Source organism: Colias croceus, chromosome 18, assembly GCF_905220415.1.
Source record: "Colias croceus chromosome 18, ilColCroc2.1".
Lineage (NCBI taxonomy): Eukaryota > Metazoa > Arthropoda > Insecta > Lepidoptera > Pieridae > Colias > Colias croceus.
The window spans coordinates 9,819,368-9,836,508 of NC_059554.1; the positions used below are offsets into that span (position 1 = coordinate 9,819,368).

General features: G+C 31.9%; 2 protein-coding genes across 3 annotated transcripts; both read right to left on the reverse strand.

Moving 5' to 3' along the window:
- Positions 1-3,953: 3,953 nt before the first annotated feature.
- Positions 3,954-7,086, reverse strand: LOC123699649 (phytanoyl-CoA dioxygenase, peroxisomal-like). Its single transcript, XM_045646647.1, has 4 exons — positions 6,856-7,086; positions 5,126-5,299; positions 4,514-4,684; positions 3,954-4,232 (listed from the first exon to the last, which is right to left on the reverse strand). Exons 1-4 carry the CDS (start codon positions 7,054-7,056, stop codon positions 3,981-3,983), a joined length of 798 nt encoding a protein of 265 aa, XP_045502603.1. The 5' UTR covers positions 7,057-7,086; the 3' UTR covers positions 3,954-3,980.
- Positions 7,087-12,809: 5,723 nt separating this feature from the next.
- LOC123699812 lies at positions 12,810-16,580 on the reverse strand. Of its 2 annotated transcripts, none has more exons than XM_045646841.1 (4): positions 16,479-16,580; positions 14,602-14,784; positions 13,534-13,706; positions 12,810-13,087 (listed from the first exon to the last, which is right to left on the reverse strand). In XM_045646841.1, exons 2-4 carry the CDS (start codon positions 14,778-14,780, stop codon positions 12,825-12,827), a joined length of 615 nt encoding a protein of 204 aa, XP_045502797.1. In that variant the 5' UTR covers positions 14,781-14,784; positions 16,479-16,580; the 3' UTR covers positions 12,810-12,824. The 2 variants fall into 2 exon arrangements, with proteins under 2 accessions (XP_045502797.1, XP_045502798.1); XM_045646842.1 differs by having other exon boundaries at positions 13,530-13,706.
- Between the last annotated feature and the right edge of the window lie 561 nt (positions 16,581-17,141).

Genomic DNA, 17,141 nt, shown 5'->3' on the forward strand with positions numbered 1-17,141 from the left:
ATTAATAAATCTTGAGATATTTTATTTCCCTTTTCAGAGCAATTTTTTTAATGTTTACTTAAGGACATTTTAATATTCGATTTTAGGCAATTTTTACTCTCAAGTCCAAATTTACAACACTTACCTTATACATACCTACGATTATAAAAATTCCTCAAAAATCTCAATCACCGTTTAGCCAAAAATCACACAGCATCGTTATAACAAGACGTACATTCACCGTTTACATAACATGAAAACTGGGATCAAAGGCAGTCTCCGATCAATTCGGCTTACAAACGCAAAACGAATTGGCTGATCGGCAGCCAGAGCCGTGTGACCAGCTTAGTGTTATCCGGTCTTTCAGGACTTCAATCTGAGCTAAAACGGGCTTTTCACTCGTGATCCGTTTTGTGAAAAAACGAAATGTCACTCCTGTGTATCATTTTTTGTAGTAAGTGCCTTACGGTTGCACCTTTGAGCTTGTTATTTGCACTAATCGATTTATGCTTAGCAGAGATAGACTGATTTGGTGAAAATTTGTGGATGTTCATTTCGTTATTGAAAAAAAAATGGTCAAAAACTATAATTCTTAGTTTCACTTCTTATATACTTTTGTCATACTAACAGCTAAACTAACAGCTTACTAATATAAGATACTTAATCTATTTTAGATTATATTTGATTGATGAGATGTATAGAGCTACCCAATACATTATTTTTAATAATTTCTTTATGAATAAATAAACGTATACTCATTAAAAACTGAGAGAAACATAAAATACAAGTAACGCCTTAAAATGAGCATTCAAATTGTGTTCTCCGAAAAGGTCTTGGTTCAGCCTAATGTCATGACGCTGATATTCTGCAAAGCCTTTATTTAATGTATAATAAACTCATTTGTTTACGCAATGTTACTATTTCTATCTACGTTATATAATAAAGTTCATTATATAAACGTATACAATTACGAATTCCCCAAAGCTAAATTGCACTCAATTTAGATTTGGGGAATTTGTGTTGTTGCCCCATTTTAATTTACAAACTTCAAATATGATCATGTTGTCGAATGTAATCATTCGTTCAATCTACATAAATAAATGATTCAATAGCTTTTAATACATCGTCTAGCTCACGTCTCGTACACACGCAATAACATCAATGCGTTTTCAACTTATAATCGGATGGTAAGAGGTAATTAGTCAACTATTTCACAGCATCGTTAGCAGTACGAGGGTTAACTTTAATTGGCTCCAGTAAAGTTTAATTAACCAGTTAAAGGCTGCACTTACGTATGCAAGTACGCATATTTATCAATACAGTTCATTCTGCTCTTTATATGTGCAGAAAACTTGGAATATATTTTATAAATTGTGGGGAATATGTTTGTTACCCAGATTGATTAGCCCTGTAGTTAGCGAGCTCTATATTTTGACAATTATTAAGTTTAACAAGATGACGAAATGGGGGTTTACTCTAATGGGACACGTAGAAGACCTTGCAAAGCCTCCTGCGCTGCTAGATGGATAGTTATTTTTATCAGTAGTCAAATAATAAGTTATTTTTAAAAGTATCACGTATTATTTGGTTAAAGGTACAAGCTTTTATGCTGTATTATAGGTCAGAGGTTGCAAAAGGTTCCACGTATTACATTAATTACAATTTTGACTGGTACTTCTTGCAAGCTTATGAGATTTCAAGCTATTCATTTTATGGACAATTTTGTAATCATTTAAGTCTTGCTTTGACTTTATTCAGTAAATATTGCATATTCTATACGAATAATAAATGAATATTATCTATATATGTAACAGTTAACACCTGTTCCAAGCCTTTTATGAAACATTACTTAAATTCCACTGATCCTCACGTCAAATGTTAAAAAGCACTCGTAACGAGAGAACACAAATTCAACATTAACAAGAGAAAGCGCCACGACGTCGGTACAAAGAAATGAAGATAAATTACATGTACCAAATATAAGATAAAACTGACGCCCGCATCATCGTTCTAATATAAATATACGGTGAATAAACATACGTAGATCTGCTGGAAGCAGCCCCTAGACTGCACGCTTCGTTCTGAAGACAAAGAATATTTGGAAATTTACATATCTAAGTGTTCAGTTATATTGCACTTAACATTTACAGTGCTACAAGAAAGGTCTTTGTAATACGCAAAGCGACCCAGACAGCCTAGCTATATTCATTCTAGTTATAATTGTGAATTTGTATGATACAAACTGCGGGATAATTATAAAGTCTGCTTCACACTAGTAACACGCCTAACAAATTTTGTAGTATAAGTTCTCTAATAACACTAATAAGCAAGAACACAGACCAGTAAAACATTGTTTAGTGCCCTAAAGGTTTCATAAACTAAACTGTACCCAGTGTCCGTCTCTACCAAAACTAGTTACACCATATTATGTCCGCGTCGGTTCTATGCTCGAATCTTTGCAGCCACCTCATTATTTTCGCTCAAATCCCGAACTCGTGTATAATCCGGGATTAACGTCCCGCGCAAATGAACCGAGAATTTCTTTCTGAAATCATTCGCCATTTTGCGAAACTCCATCCATTGTTTATCAATGAATAATGGACGCATTTAAAAGCTTCCCAATTTAATGCATAAACAATGAAGTTTTTCAAATTCGTCTGTAATTTGCGTCGTGAATGCAATTGTGATTTGTTGGCTGCGGATTTAGGGAGTAGCTTTATTGGTGGTCAATGTTTAATAAAAGATGCATAATATTTGCGTTCTAAAACTATTAGCCGGAATATTATAAGTTTAACATGTGTTTGTTTATTTTAAGCATAGAATGGATGATTTCTAAGTGTTTTTGACTAATAATAGCTTCTTTTAAAGCAATAATTATGTACTATAGTTAGTAGAATTAGTCAATTTATTTAGAATATAAATATTTTATTAATACTTAAACAGCAGCTATATTACTTCCATGAAGTCCATTTAGGTACTTGTAAAAGAAAACCTAATGTATTATTCATGGGTTTATTCGTTTTATCTAAGCTAAGCTGGGTAGAGTATTAAAACATGTTTTAGCTGTCTGCAAATATTTAGATAAGTATTTTGTATATTATATCTACTAGTGAATACGTGATTTTATTCGCACACATTTCAAAAATCTATGTTCTACATAAATAAATTTAATTATAATAGTTGCTTATTAATAACTCAAAATCAAATTCAAATATTTACAGTAAGTCCTTTTATTTTTTTTAATTCATGAATTTTAAATTAGCCTTTATTATAAAATGTCAGCAGCTATAAGTAAATATAAGTATTAAGTATGCTATATTAAATCATTCTATTTGTTCACACCAATAGGAAAATTAACCATAACGTAGGTATACCTAGCTACTGTTTGTTTGTAAGTTTGTGTGTTAATTAGATTACAAATGTCGGTAACAATTAATCAACAAAGCTTGCTCACGAAAGTTTTCACATATTCAGAGGATAATCCCTTTTCGTATTAATTATGTTTACGAAATTTTAATGAAAGTAGATGAAATTTGATTAAAACACGACCGCTTGAGCCAGCGAATTTACGTTACAATAACGTAGTCAAACGACTTTCATATGATCCTGTTAATATAATTAGTGTTAAACATGTCTTACTTTAAGGGATTTGTTTTAATAATAAATAATGAATAGGAAAATATTGTTTGTCTTTTATAGTATAGATAATATGTCAGTTAATAATCTATCTTTTTATTTTATTTTTCAGTAAAAATCTTGAAAGAAATGTAAATTGAAGAATGGTTTTATGATTTACATCTTATTTGGAATATATCTCAAACTTGGAATATCCGGTAGTATTTATAAATTCATTTTTAAAACCATTTGCACTGAGAGATATACATTTTTAATGTACATACAACATATTGTAATTCAAAGAAATGAGACATATTATCTTATTTCTCTAACACTCCAATGAAATAAAACACAAGTAGCATTATGTACAGCTTATATTTAATACATCAATCCTTCGCTCTATTTGTAACAGTGGCATCTCTATCCAGGTTCACCCCCCGGAGTAACCAGCCCTTGCCCGGCTGCCCCGGTTCCCCCCCGACCGGCTTGTCGTGGGCATCGTACACTTGTGCGAGCAGCATGCGGCGGGGACGCCGAGACAGGTTGGGAGAGCTGCCGTGGACCATCAGGTAGCTGAAGATGACCACATCACCTGCTTCTACGATCACGGGTAGTGCCTTCTCGATGGGGAACTTTTTCTATGAATAATGAGTTACTTAAATTGTTGGGAATTGAAGATTTAAATGTATTTGTCTGCTCGTCAGTATTAGTCAGTAGTCATGAATCATCTTACTAAATTGATATAAAAAAATTATAAACCAAAGCGGTATTCTTATAAAAAACAAATTACATAAAATATTAAACAACATAAGAATCAAATAACAAAAATAATGCATAACGTCAAATACAATTAACACAATACTACTTTGCAGATTTCAATCACTGGGTAATCTGCTACACTTCAATAAGCGACAGTTACCTGATCAACATAATGAAAGTTACTGCCTTCCTTAGGCCCCATATCTTCTAGCGGTCCCAATTTGTGAGAGCCAGGATACACGAAGAGCGTCCCGTTTTCCACATCAGCATCATCAAGGAATAACAGAGCTGCTGTCATGGAGTCCTTCGCATATGGGAAGTAAGGATAATCCTGCAGAAATTAAAAAAGAAGAATAAAATTTTAAGTCAGAGTGTAAAACAATTCACGATTACTTATACATGCCCAATTAATTACAGTAGCGACAATTAACAAGTATAATATTAAATGGAAAATAAATGAAGAAGGTTATTGTTATTTTCCGTTCCGTTGTTAGCCTTTTTTTTCCGCCAATAGTCAAAAAGTTTTAGAGCTAGCGCGCAAGAGCAACTATTGTATCCGCAACTATTTTGTCTCTCCCATCAACTTATGGGCTAGTAAGGAAGTGCGCGCACGTAGCGACGCAACTTAGCGACAAAATAGTTGCGGAAACAAAAGTTGCTCATGCGCGCTAGCTCTTATTTAAAAAACTATTCAAATGAAAATAGAAACAAAAACTATCAAAACTGCAACAACAATTAACCTACTGATATATTATTATAAAAATAAAAATACCTGATGCATTGGATACGCGGCTCCCTTTTCCGGCGGCTTATAGTGCGCCTTGGTGTGGTGCAGGGCGATGTTCTCGGTCCCGATTATGTCCTCTATAGCATCAAGCAGATCGTCGTTGTATAGATACTTGCCGAACACAGCGTGGTGCATTTGCAGATTGTGGATACCTTTTACCTGAAATCATTTATTATTGACCTCTTAGACGTTTAAAATTATTTGACAAAAAACTGTAGAGAAAGCTTGGAATGCCAATAAAAAAGTAGATGATTACGTCTAGTAAGTATAGAACTGTTTTGTTTTGATATCAGATTAAAACAAATATTTACATAATGATTCGTTTAGGTCGCTATCATTAATAATATTGATAGCAATGTTATAGAGATGATAATTATTGTATAATTTGGACTTTTGTTTGGTGCAAAACTCATAATCAGACAAATAAAACAAAGCTTATATGGGGTAATGCAATATCTGCTAATGAAAAGAACTTCCCCGTATCAGTAGTTTTGTTATATTTTAACTTAATTAATAATTATTTATAACAATACCTTTGTATTCGTATTGTATATAGTTTTATTATCTTTGGTAGCTTGTCTAAGATATTCTGAAGTCCAGAATTTACAAATGATGATTAATAATTCTTAATAATATTATTTATCCTTTCTTCCCAAAGTTTTCCATTTACCTCATTATTGCACATGAAACTGAAAGCTGAGCCCCGCGGTTTCATCCGCATTGCTCCGCTCCTGTTGGTCTTTGCGTGATGATATATAGCCTATAGCCTCGATAAATGGGATCTAACACCTAAAGAATTTTTCTAATGGTACTTGAGATTAGCGCATTCAAACAAACAAACAAACTCTTCAGCTTTATTTTATATATGACTTCAAAATATTGTTATTTTCCTGTTTTCTATCAGCTCATAATTTAAGTATCTTACGGAATATTTTACACAATACCGTAATTACTACGCCCTGGCAATAGATAAAAATTAACGATCCATAAAATATTATCTGTCCGATTATTATAATTTGTAAACATTGCCATTTTCTCATGACAGTGTTGTTATTTTACGTAAGTTCTGTTATAAGAGCAAATAAACATTTTTTATTGAAATATAAGGTTAGCAGCGGTTTAATTCGGTTTTATTCCAAATGAGTTTGTTCAAAATCATGTGTCCGCTTATTGTTATTTACGACAAACAGGTTATTTTATGTCCCAACAGACCGATATATTTTTCCCACCGGAAATCGAACCCAGGACCTATCGTTTCTCTGCTCATACGTCGACCACAGTACCAAGAGGCGGTGGTCAAACTCAAACTTATTTTAGAAGCACTTTTGGCAAGAAATAATTTTATTTTTCAAAATTAAAGTCATATTTTGAAAAAACATTGTTTTAAAAGGGAAAATAAAACAATTGAGTTTTCAGTTCACCTAGGAATTTTATACATCTTTGTAAATAAATTTCTGGACTGTCTACAGAACTTGGCACACATTTAGATGCCATACATTCTTTTTTCGGTAAAGTTGATTCGATTGAACTTGGCTCCCATTTTTACATTTATGGTTTTTTGGTGGGATTCCATTTAACTGATCTATCAGTTAATAACGTATTAAAATATCATTTTTTTTAACAAGCTTTTATATATACCTATATAGTAGTTAATTAATCTGACATATGGAAATCATAGATGAAATATTACACGACCAAATAAAAAGGTTACATACCGTGTATGGGCTGTCACTGGCTCTGTGGTTCTCCTCACTTCCAACCCAGGAACTTTCCAATTTTCCATCATTTTTCCTCTTAAACAATTTATCGTATTCCTCTGATAACCGCTCCAATTCCTTTCCTTTAATCAGCTTCTTCAACACTATATACCCATTGTCCTCATAAAACTGTTTTTGTTCATTTGTAAGCCTTCCCATCTTCACAGCTTGTATATCAATATAAAACTATATTGTATGTAGGAACAGGTATATATATGGAGTAATTGTGTGACGTCAAGGAGGTCAGAACTGATAATGGTGATCAAACCCGTGAATTATATTACAAATAAAGATACAAAGCATGAGATAACTTGTTATTCCCTAAATAAAGCCGGCCAAGTGCAAGTCGGACTCGCGCACCGAGGTCTCCGAACAATCCTATTTTTTATTATGTTGTACCTTTCAAATTTATGTTTTTGGCAAATTTTCCTTTATCTGCTCTATAAGATATTGCTTGTAGTATTTTCTAGGGTTTAATTTTACGCGAGTCTTTAATTTCTAAATGTATCTAGACACGCGGCAGCGTGTCAAGCCGAGTTCAAGTGAAGAGAACTGGCGAGCAGCAGCCGTGTGTATATTTACACGAACCATTTCGAGCCACTTTTCACCCCCTTTTATCTCGAAAACTATTTGAGTAAAATAAACCAAATTTGGTACATATCAAGAGGACCTCAAGATAAACAAGAACCTTAAATTTCATAAATATAGATTAAACAGTTGCGTAGATATTAATATCCAAAAATCGCAATTTTTAAGACTGACTGACTTATAGACATATACAAAACCTAACCCACTTCCAGATGACCTAGAAAGTTCAAATTTTGTAATCAGCTAGGTAATAGTGAGTGTACAAAGGAAAAAATCAGAAAATACTGAATTTATTTGTATTTAATTTTTTTTTCAATGACATTAATTTTGTTTGTATGGAAAAATGGAAAAGTTTAAAAAAATAGAAAATAGTATATTCACCTTACTAGTCTTAAAAAATAGATCAAAACTAATCAGTGGCCGAAAAAATTTTTGAAATCCATCAATAAATGACTGAGATATAGATTATTGAAGTTTACATATTTTAGGACGAAACATCTGTCGATTCGATGCGCCTCTGACATCACACTCACTCGCGCTAGTATCGCTAGGGCGGATTACTTCGATTGCATGATTTCTTTATTCAAAACTGATATTAAACGTAAAATAAAAGAAAATTGTAATAAAAATATTGCTCATACAGTTAAAAATAATATATAATTTTACATTTATTATGAGTGTTTAGTTTAGTTTTAATTTCAGTGTAAATAAATAAATAAATAAAATCTTTATTTTGCTTTAAACATGGTATTCAATGGTGATACAATTATATTAATAAAGCACAAACATGTTCAGCCAATACAAGCATGCAAAAATAATTACCATAAATGGTGTAATGGAAGAAGGCTTCGTCGAAGGTCGAAATGATTTAATTTGCGTAATATTAATATGAGTGAAACATATTTAGGCGCGTTTAGAGTAAAATTTCAAGATCGCGTCATGGCAATACCGTAACGTCATGGAGTAAGGCGACGATTCTTCTACAACGATCTTTGCATCTTGGTAATAGTGTGTGTACAAATTCACGCTGGATGTTTAGAAAATCATGTAATCTTTTAAACAGAAAACGAGTTTATACGTTATACGTTTTGAAGGGAAACCAGAGTGAAAACGAGTTTAAAAAATTGCAGATAATGACGGGGCAATGTGTGCTGACATTCATAACATATAAGAAAATATAGAAAATAATACTAAACAAACCATACAGAGAAACCGCAAGAAAAAATAAAAAAATCGTATATAAAAAGTATTATATTCATAAAGTAAATCTTGCAGAGTAATTTTCTGTACAAAAAGTAATGATATCCCACCAAAAACATAAATGTAAAATTTGGAGCCGAGTTCATACGTTGACTTAATTTGCCAAAAAAAGAAATGAGATCTAAATGTGTGCCAACTTCTCATTTCTTTTTTTGGCAAATTAAGTCAACGTATGAACTCGGCTCCAAATTTTACATTTATGTTTTTGGTGGGATAATATTTAGAAATTAAAGACTTTTTAACGGATTTTAAACGCGATTTATTCATTATATTATGACCTTAGAAGGTCTCCCCATGACCACGCTCGCTGTAAAGTGTTAGAAACGTCGGGAAAATAATATAATGAATAAATCGCGTTTAAAATCCGTTAAAAAGTCTTTAATTTCTAAATATTGCTTGTAGCCAAATTTCTAGACTCTGTGTTCACGGGAAGTACCTTGTAGGTTTGATTTCCTTGCGAATGTCGAAATTTTCAATAATTTGTAGCATAAACGGCTGTATCTTTTGATTGAGTTGGCTTATATGTTTGATTCATCGACCCAATTATAAACAAACCATAGTTAATTTGCTTCACAATCTAAAACACATGAGATAATTATTTACACATCATGTAAAGGTAAAAGGTTCAAGGTGAAAGGTCGAAATTTATCGATAATTTATGGTAAGAAACTGGTTATATGCCATTGATTACTTGTTTATCATGAGCGTATATTTAACTATAGGTACTAATCTAATGAGTAAAAACTAATTGATATTGTGTTATAACTAAAGATTAATTAAGTTTTAAAGGACAGAAAATTTATCAAGTTATACATTTCTAATATTATTTAATGTGCATTTAGGGCTGATTTTTCAATCCTTGGTTCAAACTTATTCATCGAATAACGTGTTAAACTACCATTTCAAAAATGTATTCTAATATTCGTATATGACAGTTTACAGGTGACATTTTAAAATGTTCGTGTAATACTTTATTGGACAGATAAATTTTAACCTTGAAACGAAGTTACCTCCGATCTGTCAATATATCTGTTAAGAGCCTTAAAATTGTTATTTATTTGTATTATACAGTATGAATCACCAAAATACAAACAATATAAGTAAGTAAAGCGAAAGAATGTAATAATGAAGATTGAAATACTAAAGTAGTGAATAAAATATCGAGGAATGCATTGGTTTAGAAATATTGCTTGAAACCTGAGCGTTCGAGACCTCAGTCCTTACTTTGTATCGGCGATGCATTTATGGTCGGTATATTCGATCCACAAATTTTACCATATATTCACAATTGGGACATTGTAAACAGAACCCTATTGCCTTTTAATAGAATCGAAATTACAGTGATATAATATGTTGGATATAGGTTCCTCTGTGCTATGTGTAAAGCTTCCCCTTTCAGAGGCTATAAGATGTAGTTTGTGAGGAGTGATAGTAGTACATCGTAGTGCGTTAGATGTGCCACAGATGTGTATTTTATTTCATCAGCGTTCGTGAAATTTTATGGAAATATTTTAATGAAAGAACAACGTGGCTCTATCTTACTTATATATAAAGAAAATCTGTTCATTTGTATGTACGTGGCACTTTCACTTTAACAAATTATACGTAAAAAGATTTTGAATCTAATTCAATGTTAAGATACGAACCTTTACCCTGCGACAAACAAAATTAAAATTAAATTGAAAAATGTCTTGTAAATCTTAATGTTCATTGTACTTAAATCTTATTGTTGAATATGAAAATTTAATCAATTTGAGTGTTTAAAAAAGTATATTGAAATATTTTCAAGATTTCTCGCCTCAATTTAGAAACGCTTCTCAGACCCAATTAATAACTATTTTCAAGTTAAAACCGTTTTAATTTGCAATTTGATAATGAAATTTGTCTCACTCAAGGGATACAAATGAAAGTCGTAGAATTTTCCGAGATTTTATACACTTTTATGATGAAAAGTTAAACAAACAAATTATACCGGTTGTAATTATATTGCAAGATATTGCATTGATATTGCTATTGCAGATATCAAAAAACTTTAAACTGATATCGAAAGCACTAACCTAATGAGTAAAATGACACATGACTTTTTAAAAATAAAACGGGATGTATCCTAAAATTTTACATTAAAGAAATTTTACATTTTACATTATTAGAGATACATTGGCTAAAATGATACTGTTATATTTATAAAATAACTGGAAATGGTTTAAAATAAAATATGATATAAAAATGCTTCGACACTTCCCTCAGGCACTTTCTTTTTATAGAACTGTTAAATACCTACATGTAATAACAGCTTTCCCAATTTCCATCATGCCATCATAAAAATATATATAAGAAACTTCATTTCTCTAGAGGATTTGAATTTTTCCGCTCGTCTTAGATAATATAACAAAGTTTAACATTTAGTCCGACATACGACGGTCACGAGAGAGCTAATAATGTCGAACTTCGCAAAATAAAAAAGTGATGTCTTAAGTAATTAAAATTAATAAGGGAATACTTAAACAGTTTAAAGTGTGTACTAAAGTTAGTAAAATAAACTATAAATGTCGCTTCTTTTTCAGGTTAGTAAATTTTTCATTTTAGTAAAACATAGTTAATGTAAAATTTATGTAAGATAAATGTGCAAATATTAATAAAGTCTCATCTTTTTCAGAGGATAAATACATAATATTTTTTTTATTTAAAATCCCTTATATATTTATCACAAATATTACTTCCCAATTAAAGGAAGAGTATAAAAGAAGCATATTATAAAAAATATACAAAAATACATCATATCCATACTAATATTATAAATGCGAAAGTAACTCTGTCTGTCTGTCTGTTACTCAATCACGCCTAAACTACTGAACCAATTTTCATGAAATTTGGTATGGAGATATTTTGATACCCGAGAAAGGACATTGGCTACTTTTTATCCCGGGAAAATGACGCAATCCCGGAAATCCCACGGGAACGGTAACTATGCGGGTTTTTCTTTGACTGCGCGGGCGAAGCCGCGGGTGAAAACCTAGTAAAAATATATTTTCGGCTCTAAAAAACTGTGCGCATTCATGCGTAAGATATTGTTTACATTTCGTAATGTAAACTTCATTAATCTAATTGTAATATAATTGTTTGTTTACATTTTTGCGTGTTATTTAATTGTGTGAACTGTGAAGTTATCAAAACATAGAACAAAAAGCATTTATTTATTACTTTACAACGGATTAGTTTTGTTTTCTCACACAAATTTTTTCCATTAAGAGTCTTAAAAAATGTAAACGTATCTTATACAGCTTTGCCTTGATTTTATGGGATAAAGATTCATGGCAAAATAATGAGACAGATAACAAAAGATTAAATATAAAAATACTTTTTAAATATATAGCATAATAAATAAAACTTTCACTGAGTAACAGAACTGAGTATCTTAAAATTAATTGTTCACATGTGAGGTCAATTTAGACCCATAACCGTGCCATTCAGAACAATAACATCTAAAACAATCATAGACCTTCATAATTATTTCCAATCATACTTCTTCTAATAATAAATCGTTCCACATAAGTCCTACAGCGATAAGAACGCAAAATGTCGGCCATTACTGGCTTCACAAAGAAGGAGGAATTATTTTAAGCGAGCACATTAGGGCATCGTTTTGCGTGTATTATGATGCATTGAAGCGGTAATGTGGGTCATTGTATGGGCATATGTGGAAAATATCTCACATTTGGCCGCTCAGTTAATGACAGATCTGGTACAGTCGGCAAAGAGGGTTAGTACGGTCAAGTGAAAAACATTATTGCAATGTTAATTTGACCAAAAAAGAATCGGCTTCATTACACTTCTTCTTTATAATATATAGTGAACTTTATATTTCATTTTATTGTACGTTCCGTTAAACCCTTTCCTGTTTTCTTATGACTTTCCATTTTGAAAAAGGATCGCACACTGTACGCTACATTTTTAAATTAGCAATCTCAAACATACTCGTATAAATGATAAAGAGAAAACATCGCGTGAATTCTCATCAAGAATTTGGTAAGTCCATGGCAAGGAGGGAGGAAAGAAATAAGAGAACTAAAAAAACGCATTTATTCATCACTAAGTCTCCCACTCAAAGCATTTTGCAGCACGTTATTTATATGCAGTCTAACTGGTTTCGGTATGTTCGAATTAGGGACGATATCTTCAGTACCCTTCCGCAGTGGGGGTGGAAGGGACGCACCTTCGAAGGCTTGGATCAGCGTGGGGAAGTAAGTAGACAGCCTTGTGAACAGGACTCCTGGGGTATACACCGGCTTGAAGTATTTGTCTAAGTTGTGCGAACAATTCCCCTTGTGAACTAGAAGCCAACCTGTATGTAAATATTAGACTCTTTTCAACATTTTTTACACCAAATAGATATAGGATAGCATAGACGCTAACAACTTTTTATAAAATATTTTAAAGCAGTACCTATATTTTTATAAATAATGTATTAATACTAAGTGATTATACAACGATTAAGTATCTATACATAGATAAATAAAAGACGTGTGGCACTCGGGGACTGCCGCGGTAAAGCTATTGCATAGCATGCCTTCAAGCCACACCTCCGAGCCCGTCGGAGTAGGGGTTTTTTCGTTACGGAATTTCTCGATTCGGTCCCCGCGCTCAAGGCCCGCGATAGAAGCTATGCAATAGCTTAAAAATTTAGATATATATTTAATATATAAATATATATGTAGGTATATAAATCGCAGTTGATATGTTGATGCAGTAGTTAAATAGGTTAAATCCATAAAATGAGAAATAACCCACGATCCTTAAAGCCAGTCCGGCACTGCGCATCCAGGAACTTGCAGTAGGTGTCGAAGGTGTAGAACCCGCGGTGGAATTCGTCGTAGCGGTAGCCCAGGCAGAACCCGATCCATATGCCACTGCATCGCTCGTAGTCCACGTTGTTAGCTTGCCGAGCGCACACTGCACCTATCCTGTAAACAAATCAAAACAATATTTTTAAGGATATTAAATAATATGTTATTAGGCGGGATTCGAACCCGCCTATTTTCATTACTCGCTCAACCGGTTCTCAAAACATTTTCAAACATTTATTTATTCACTTACTTCTTTTAGAAGCAATTTCGAATCGTCATTACATATTTTTAACATTTAATATTACCATATGATCGCGATTAATGCCTACATTTCAATACTATAAAACATGAAATTTAAATACCTGTTACTATTTATAAAACCGTCGAAAATGAGAATTTATACGTTCTATAATATTTTTAAGAATCTGAAAAGTTTGTTTAATTTTATCTTATTTTGTCTAAAACTTCGATGACAAAATCAATTTTTAATTAAGTGCCGTCGTACAAGCTTTTGGGAAACACATTATTCCGAAGCTTTGCGATACTACATACTAATACAATATTTATTTATCACATAACATAGATATTTTCTGTAACAACATCGAAACAGGCAGTCGGGTCAAGGCCGCAAATATTAATAATATCAATTTTTGCAGATATTGTGTATGTGTATGATGTCTCTCCCACAAAGAGGATATTAAAATTCATATCATATTGTTTCATCTATTGAAGAAGAAATGTAGATATGAAATAGTAAAATAGGTACTTACAGCGTTTAAACATAGCTTCTTCGAAGAAATATCCCGATACAAATTGAAATATATTTTATAATACATATCTATTTGTAAAAGAGATCCTAGATGCTGGCGTATCTCCATTCACATCTACGACAAACCCAATCGTTTCTGACTATTGGGATTAATCTTCGAAACGACTGGACCAATTTTAATAGGACTATCCCTTAAATTTAGGCCATAATATAAAGTATTACTAAGATCATAATTCACTGCACCTCGTATAAAGATAGTTGCACTCTTCTCCACAAACGAGGGGCACCTTCGTGGTGGTCTCATTGGGCCCCAACTCGGGGTCCTTGAACACCCAGTCACCCCCGGGCCAGTAAGGCTCATAGCCGTGATTCGGGTTGTAATTCTTGTTCAAATCTGGTAACTGTTCCTTTATGTATTCCATGATACTGCAACGAAATAGTAAAATAATCAATATAGTTGCAGTTAATAGTAACTTAACAACGTAACATATATATACGTATATTTTACAAGTGAAGCCGAAATATCTAAGGTATTTGCTACAGACTGCAACTTGAACATCTATTATGCATTTATTGTGCAAATCAATCTGCTTAATTATACAAGGGCTTGATAAGATATACCTAGTCTTTGAATGATAGCAGCAGAATATCGGCAAATATTGCAGCAGTAATATTATCGTAGTAAAAAAGGACTTAAAGCTCAATCTTACAAAGCTTTAAATACGAGATGCATAATATCAAAAAATTGTGCGATTAAGAATATTCTAGACAGGCGTTCACACAACATAGTATATATCTGTCAACTGTGCAATAGATGAGGGTAGTGATCGGTCAGGAGATAGCGGACCGTCTGTGTGTCTGACGTTCTCTCTAGTATGTGGGTACGAAAAAGTAAAACGTTAAATTTCATCGATACATCGATGTATTTATTCTTATTAGTAATTATATTATGTTAACTTTTATTAAGTCTTCGTTATAAAACCATAAATTAACATTTAATGAATCTCGAAAAGAGAATAAATGTGTCGAGTTTAACATTAATTAAGTAAAATATTTATTAAGAACTGTCCAATAATTTTCTACTTCATTGCAATATATTATTAAATGGTACAATAGACGCTAATTAATAGAAACCAGTTGAAAGTTAAAAAGATTTTCCCCCGAACATATTTAATACGGAATCTGTATTCTAAGAATCGGAACTTGGTATATTTTCTTGTAAACACTGCAACATGCTGTTAATGAGGAACATTCTTGATATTTCTATCAATATATTGTGTATTTATTCCTTTCATTTTTATACGAAAATAACTTTAACATCGAATGAATTCCCAGATCGGCAATATTGATAGTCGTAATACATTTCTCAATATTATTGAGCTGTTTCATTTCATCTTTCAGTTTAAGATTATTAGTATAAAATATTTCATTATTTTAGATTCTATATGAGTCTTTATATGTTTGTGATATTTATTTGATCAATATTACTCAAGTATCTTTGATTAGTGTGTGAATGTATTCAGAAGTATACTACCTTGAGATTATTAACTTTAGGAAAATATGTATTATAATTTGTCAACCTCCATGGTAGGTAAGCGTAGAGTTAGTTAGTTTTTTAATTTTATTTAATCTTTTATTTTACCTTCCTGCTCACTTCTTACAGAATATTCCTAATTTATTTGAAACGTTTTTGAAAATCTCAATAACGTTACGCTACAGTATATAAAATGAATATTAAATACCGCTTTAGACCGTCACTGTATCGATTCCAACTACGCAACTGTCAAAAACAACACCCTTGGCTAGGAGTTGTTATACGAAAGTCGAATAAGTTGTTGCTCTCACAACTAAGAAATTAAAGTTCTCCTAATAGAGTTTCAATTAAAATGTCCCTTCTTTGTGATTTATTGGCACATTCATTTCAAATACAGCATATTTATTTACAAATCAGAATAATTTTATCGTTGGGTCCAAAGTATAGTGTTTTCTAATTTAAATACTAATAAAACTATCAATTAATACAAATTACAACAAAAACAAAGTTCCTTACAATTTTTTAAATTTCCCTGAAAATTTCACCAAAATCGTCTTAGTAATTTAGTTTAAACAAATTTACTGACCTTTGACCTGGAGGTATCCGTTGATTCGCCACCGGGACGTACAAATACCATACTACAAAAACAAATTACTGTATAGAATTCCGAAGTATTTATTAAAATATATAAGACTTTAAACCAAGTGTGCTTTTAAACCATCTGAACTGATGTTTATAAACAAAATTAAAATGTTTACAAACATGCATAATTGCATAAGTACCATGCAATAAACATCTGCTAATAATAATTAATTAGTAATTGATATACTTTCAGGCTTGTGAGACATTTTTTTTTAATAAGTAGTTGATCAAATACGACGTAGGTATCATCCAAAAAATATTATTGATAATTTATACTATAAAACCAATAAGTTCTTCAAGTAATATTATGCTATAGTGGAAATGGAAATAATTCTCTCTAGCGCAATATTTCTCACTAATCACTTTTACTAGATAGGAATAGCCTGTGCGATAGCATAATATAAGTTCTGCAACTTATGGTCGTTAGAAATACTGCGATTGACTTGCCAAAAAGCCGCCTATATCAACGAGATTACGTGAAAATAAAAATGACTAACTTTGAATAACCATAAAAATAAAGTCCCAAGACATTATTGGAAAACTAATTAAAATTATCTGGTAACTAGCTGCAAGTACGCGCTATAATTTTCCGTTTGAAACTAACCAA